The 6,928-nt window shown below is 39.8% G+C and overlaps 1 protein-coding gene across 1 annotated transcript in view; it reads left to right on the top strand.

Annotated features, from left to right (window-relative positions):
* The window catches only part of rbks (ribokinase), a 45,591-nt gene that overhangs the window by 20,448 nt on the left and 18,215 nt on the right, over window positions 1-6,928 (top strand). The window contains exon 7 of the mRNA XM_015384856.1: window positions 3,545-3,636. Coding sequence (XP_015240342.1) covers window positions 3,545-3,636 — 92 coding nt within the window. The remainder of the gene's footprint in view (window positions 1-3,544; window positions 3,637-6,928) is intronic.

Raw genomic sequence — 6,928 nt, 5'->3', positions numbered from 1 at the left:
CAGGTATCGGGGCCATAAAATGGCATCGGAGCAACACTAGCATTTAAATATGGAAGGTAATTTACTTATTCTAGTTGATTCTATAAAAATCTTACAGTATAAATATTTACTATTTCTAAAAAAAAGCTTACTAATTATAAAAGTTACCGTACATGTAAATGAAATAACACCTTTAACAATTTTCCATAAGATATTTTGCACAGGAATCAGAACATCTCACTTCTTTTGTATTTTTTTAACAGCGCACTCATTTGTAATCTTTTAAAGTGGTCGTTATCCAGATGTTCTTCAGGTCTCCAGATGTTCTTCAGGTCTCCAGATGTTCTTCAGGTCTTCAAGGCGTTCTCTTTGAATTTTGGTTATTTTTCACCCTACCAAAGGGTGTGTTTCACTGTAAGACAGAGGAGAAACAAGAGCATAAGTCAAACCAAAAAATGTCGTATCATCTGCTAAAAATGCTGCTGAACTCCTACAGGCTCCGTTGATAAGCAGCTAGAGGAAACCTGCAGAAGGTGAAAATGTCAGATTTAAGTTCATGTTAGCAGAAAGATTAGAACAAGGACAAATGTAATAGAATTATATCGACAAAATAAATAAAAATACCTTGAATTCTGGTTTAAACTAAAGCAGGAAACTGTATGAAGTGGATAAAGTTAATTAAAAATAATTTGCATTAGTTGCTGTGACAGTAGCATGTAGCTAAATGCTAAGGCGCTAACACTAGCATACTATCTGACTCAGAGAAACTTTATTGTCATTTTGGACACAGACAGTATACAAAACAAACCTTTATTCAGTACAGCTCTCAGGACATTTCTTAAAGTGCAGCAGTGACAAATTGATCAAATGTAAACATAACAATGAGATATAATTTACAGCTTTTCCACCTTTTTTATATTTTATTCAACATTATTAACCGTAGCAGTATCTAATATGTTTGCCGTGCCGCTGATCTACCTGATCTCTCCAATCTCTACCATCCATCACATGAGCAACAAGCGTATATCTAGATGGTCAGTACAGTAAATGCATTTTAGGAAACAGTACAGAAAGTAATTATTTCCACCCTTAACTATAAATGATTTTGCATCACTATCATTTTATACCATGAGAAAATGGAAGCGTTTCAACTCTTTTGTCGTATCGCTCCTCTAGTGTCATCGCAGGAGAAGCTCAGAGCAGATCCAGAGAACATTTCTGCCCCATTTTTATCTGTATTTATGTTATTTTGCTTTTTAGATTATACAATACTTGTACAAGTACAATTAAATACAATAGAAGCTAAAAAAAAACCTAGTTATTGACCACAAGCATGGATTGTGCTTATGTGTGAGATGCTGCCTTCATGTGGGATGCTAAAGATGATCCTTTACCAGCTCATTGTGTTTCAGTGCTTATTTTGTGGTAGAGAAGAGAAACATGGTTGATCCACAGAACATCCTGATCTGTTACGGATCAAATCAGAAGAAAATGATCTCTTTCAGAACCCAGTTTGAACTCTACCCTGCAGGCAGTGACCATGACATCCACACCTTTGATCCCAGAAAACACACCAAGCTACAGCTGTTCCTCTAAGATGGTTTTCCACCAAATGTCCTCATGTGTAGACCATAGTATGGAGGTCTTTAACAGCGACCCCTAGGGGTCCACGGAGGGACTGCATGGGGGTCACCGAAGTTTTGGTTGATTATTACTGAATTGAACACACTGCAGTAAACGGATAAATGGACCAGTTTGATATCACAATATTTCATACAATATATGGAAAACATTGAAGACCCCTGCCAGAGTAGATGACCTTCAGTAACCCAGCATGCATAGCACAGCAGGATGCAATATAGGAACGCTTTTAGTCAACTAACAGATGTATTTATGGGGTTGCTGGGCCTAAACTTTTTTGGTCTTATCAAAAAATATGATGATGTCTGATTTGATCCTTGATAAGTAGGAAAACTGCAGAAGGTGTGTTATTTAGTTGTTGTTTTTTTAACAGTGTCCTGTCTGGTAATGAGGCAATAAGAATAACTGTCTTGATGCCAAAAAGAGCCCAACAGATTTTACTTCAACCAGTGGAGCAGTACGGCTATCACCATAGTGTTCCGCTTGATTTATGCTTTATTATAATAATGCAGGGAGTTTTACAGATTATATGGACACTGCAATGGAAAGAGAACAGAAGAGGAAAAACAGAAAAAAGGAGAAAAGATGAAAGAAAGAGGAGATAGGAGGGAGATAACGATAAAACATTTTCAGTCTGCTTCATCACCTGCAAAGAGATGGAAAAACAACAGAACAACCAACAGACATGGAACCAGACATACAATAAAGTAACACCTAGATACTATCGCTAAAGTAGTATTATTTAATCTGACATGTACTCTGTGTTACCTGAAGATCAGAATATGGGCTTCCTGTGTGGAAGTGAATATCTGAGTACCTGGAACCAAGTATTCCAGTTTTGAGAAGGACATAAACAGTGAGAAGAAGATAAACGCTTTAGAAAGAGACAGTAAGGAATAGATCATTTACTACAATATTTGCTTTGGCAGACAGATTGATGAGTGTTTTCTTTTTTACATACAGGGGGCATCACTTTCCAGAATTTTCCCACCTGTCTTAGAAACTAAAGTTTATCCTTAGTTGAGAAAGGAAGAGTTAAAGATCTGGGTATCCTTAGAAGATGAGTGCAAATACAGTAGAAGTATTTCATGTTGGTAGAAACAGACATTATTTCCACTTTTACTCGCCAGCAGCCGAGCATCCACCTCAAAGTGCCAGGTGGCCAAAGCCCTGCGCAAACCCACGCATCTGCTCCCTTCTGAGCCCACGCACGCACACACGCTTCTGCACAACAGACTTTGATGTCACCAGCGTTGATATGTATATTTCCCTCCCAATCTCAGACTCGAGCAAGGCTTTATTTTGTACACAGAGATCTGGGAATTAATCGGCTCGTCAGGCTGGGCTTATCCTCGCACATACACAGAAATCACAGTATTAGCCACATTAATGCTCTCTGCTCATGAATATGCATCAGCCAGTGATTTGCAACACATACAGAGGATTACTTGTGACACACAAATTCACTCTCATACAGGCAGAGAGGGTCACAACTCCCATAACACCCACACAGGCATACACATGCATGCATGGTTCTATGGACGCCTCATGTTGAACTTCCCCCTCACATATAGCTGGAAAACGCTGCTAGATTTGAGGTCCTTTAACTGTTCATTCTTCTTTTTCACACAAAATGCTAATTTAATTGTTTAAAGAGTTTCCATTTATAGCAGCTTTTCCACTTGAGCTTTGCTTTCCAGAACAATCCCCAGCGGTCGCATGCAGGCCTTTGTTCCCACTGAGGGTTTAATTAAGGTGTCTTGGCAGCTTGGCTCAGAAACGGAGAAGAAAAAAGATCAGCAAGTGAAACTGTTAAGATCCTTTTTAAAACAAGCTGACAGCCTCAGTCTCCGATCAGACTGTGCGTTCTGCTGTTTGATGGCTTAATCAATGACTGACTGACTGTTTTTGTCTCTCTTTGCAGTAAAGACCATCTTTAACCCTGCGCCGGCCGTCCAGGACCTGGATCACAGTTTCTACAGGGTCTCTGATGTGTTTTGCTGTAATGAGTCTGAGGTGATGAATCGCACACAAATCTCACTGCATGACTCAGGTTACTGTTGGTACCTCCAAATACAGCCAGTCAGAGAGAAACCAAACTGTCGTACAAAACACTGGATTTCAAACCAAGATATTTATACATACATGCATGGCGGAATAGCTTTGTTTTTTTTTTTTGGGTGGTGGGGGGGTGAGTTGTCCCCTGCACTTTTTCAAACTTCCGTTTTCATCCGCTGCACTTCTTACTGTCCAAAAACAGTGATACACTAGAGAACACAGACATTCATCGAGCACTGGGACCAAGAGGCTCGAGCTGAAGTTCAGACCTCCTGATTGGCCCACCGTCTTTTCCTGTGTGATTGGCTGTCAACGCTGTCACTCCTGAAAGGCTCACTTTACAAACATCTGAATAGCCCCTGAATCGGGTCTGTGATTAGATGGTCAAACACCCTGAAGATGGTTATAAATATATATATGAACCCCAGTGGGCCTCAGCAGATGGCCGCTCACACTGAGCCTGGTTCTGCTGGAGGTTTCTTCCTGTTCAAAGGGAGTTTTTCCTCTCCACTGTCGCTACAAGCATGCTTAGTGTGAGGGATTGCTGAAGAGTCAATGAGTCGATGCAATCAGCTGGTTTTCCTTAGATAGAAAACTTTGAATCAATCTGACTGGATGATCTGGTTGATCTGGATCTATAAAGTGACCTGAGATGACATGATGTGAATTGGAGCTATAGAAATACACTGAATAGAATTGAATTGAATTATATCAAAAAAATCTTGCCTCCCCCCACTTCTGAAATTTTAAATTTTATCCATGCGTACACCTGACCATCTTTTCTCAGATTTTTAATCAGAATAGAACCGCTAGCACAGGTCAATCAATCACACCCTGGATGTGCGTCTTGGTTTTTAAGTCCTGGTTGAGAGACAGTTTCCTGATGTTAATGTCAGTTAACATCCTTCTAACCTTTTATCCACGGTTTATAATGTTAAATACGTTTTAAAGGTATTGGAACCAAATGAAATGAAACCATGTCCATCCATTGATCAGGACAGTCCACCCTGTTGGAGCAGTAGGATCATTTACTGCTTATTATCTTGAACATAACGGTGAGTTTTCCGCACTCACATGTGTGCATTTCAGCCTTTGCTTCCTATTCTAAACTGAAAGTAGAGCAACCCGGAGTGGAGGAAATGCTGATGAAGTTCAAACTGTTTTGTCTTCATATATATTTAATTCTCCATGCTTCATGTGGAACATGAGGTTATTCAGACGTCTTTTGTCCCTCTTCTTTAAGTGTAAACCAACCTGACCTTTCTGCTCTGACCTCTGACATTATAAACACATTTTTGTCGAAATTTCTGTCACTGAATGAATATTGTTGGCTTTTTCAGACCAGCTTTGGTGGCTGTGAGTTAAAATCCCATTAGATCAGCCTGCTCTGCACCAACAACCAGGCCATCTTCAAACTCCTCTAAATCCTCTATTTCCCCACTTTGGTGACAAGACAAAACCCTGGTATGGACCAAAAGCTTATGCAGCAATAGAATGTGAATTTTTTTAAATCCCTCAGAAAACAGATTATTGACAATAAGCTAAAAAAAACTCCCTAAACTGCAACTAATGAAAGAAAAGTGTGAGATGTGAGCATTAAATGAACCCTCCTGGGTCATGAACCGCTGTGAGTACATTTATAAAACTGTTCATCCATAAAAATCACAGCTATGACAAAGACAGAAAGTATGTCTCCAGAAAATGTTCTCCAAGACACCCTGAGTGCTGACTGTCAGGCGATGACAGACGAGCAGCGGGGGGGCAGGGATAGACGGGAATGGTAGTAAAAACAAGATGGCAGATGTGCTCTTTGGTGGCGTTAGTCACCCCCCCCAGGAATGAAGTGGATGTCAGTTTAACTGCGCTTCTTCATTTGATGTGGTGATGCAGGGCGTGGAGGGGCTGTCGCCAGGTGTGGCAACATGAAAGGGAGAGTTGATAAAAACCAAACATGTCTCATCCCCCCCCCCCCGACTGTCAGGTGATGCAGGTACTGTCATATTATTTACTGTGCAGGTTGAAGAGGTTAGAGGAGCAACTGAAACAACCCTCCCAGGGGTAGGTGACCGTCATGCCCTCAGTTTCTGACCTGGTTAGAGATGATAAAATATTTTCCCAGATAAGATGTGATCCCTTACACTGGATTCCACATGAAAAGCAAAGGTTTTATAGTTGTAGAAATAAGATTTAAAGTTCAGCACCATTTTAAATGACTTGGCATCAGTCTTCCTTTAGTATCTTAGTGGCTCCTTGAACTCCAGAAGTTTTCACTCTGCAGTTCTGATGCTCTCTCACCTCCTGCAGCCATTTTTCAATCTGCTCTTCACTGGTTTCATGAATCTATTGTGTTTTTCGTAGCTCACTGGATATTTGCTTTTGCAAAAGTTTTTCTTTCCATTTAAAACAGATTCATACAGTGCATTGCAAAAATAATCACACACTTTAACTTCTTGTCCCATTAAACCACATGCTTCAATGTATGTTTGCAGATTTTTGGTGAAAGACAAACAGAAATACTTTAATACTTTTCAAATGGAAAAAAAAATGTATGTCAAAAGCACATACGTTTTAGCCTGATACGCCTGAGTAAAATCTGAGTAAAATCATTATTGAGAATATAGAAAGACCCAAATTCAGCCCTAAAACTAGTTGGGATTTTCTGGAAAGACTTGGAAATAAGTTTCCACGTGTTTTACATTCAATCTGACTAATATGCAGAGGCATGTGCAGAACTCTCCTCCTCTAGAGCAGTGATTCCCAACAGGGGGTACTCGTACCCCTAGTCGTCCGCGAGTGCATTGCAATGGGTACATGAAAATATTTTATTTCTTAGATAGTAAAATAGAATAGGGATGGGATCTGTTTTGCTTTGTAAGGAACCAATTGAAAATGTAACAAGCTTTTCTTTAAAAAAAAAAAAAAAAACAAAGTACGTTTTTCTTCTATATTTGAGTTCCCCTTCAGCTGTGACACACGTCCAAACCAAGCAGAGGAACAGTCTGCAGGTAGAGAATCACTGATCTAGAGGATGCATTGCAACAGAAGCACATCAGAATATTCTGGTTTTCTGGATAGATAAAGTTTTACGATACATGATGCTTTCTTTCACCTCACAACTATGTTCTACTTTTGGTAAGTGCAGTAAACGCTGTTGGAGTTTAACAACGCAGCAGACTCTGGTTCCTCCACTGTTGCATGTTGTATTCCAGGAGTAACCAATTAAAGATCAGCGGGGTCCAAATAAAGAAAA

Source organism: Cyprinodon variegatus, unplaced genomic scaffold, assembly GCF_000732505.1.
Source record: "Cyprinodon variegatus isolate N-32 unplaced genomic scaffold, C_variegatus-1.0 Scaffold325, whole genome shotgun sequence".
NCBI lineage: Eukaryota > Metazoa > Chordata > Actinopteri > Cyprinodontiformes > Cyprinodontidae > Cyprinodon > Cyprinodon variegatus.
Note: the sequence above shows the minus strand (reverse complement) of the source record. Positions and strands in the feature narration are given on the sequence as shown.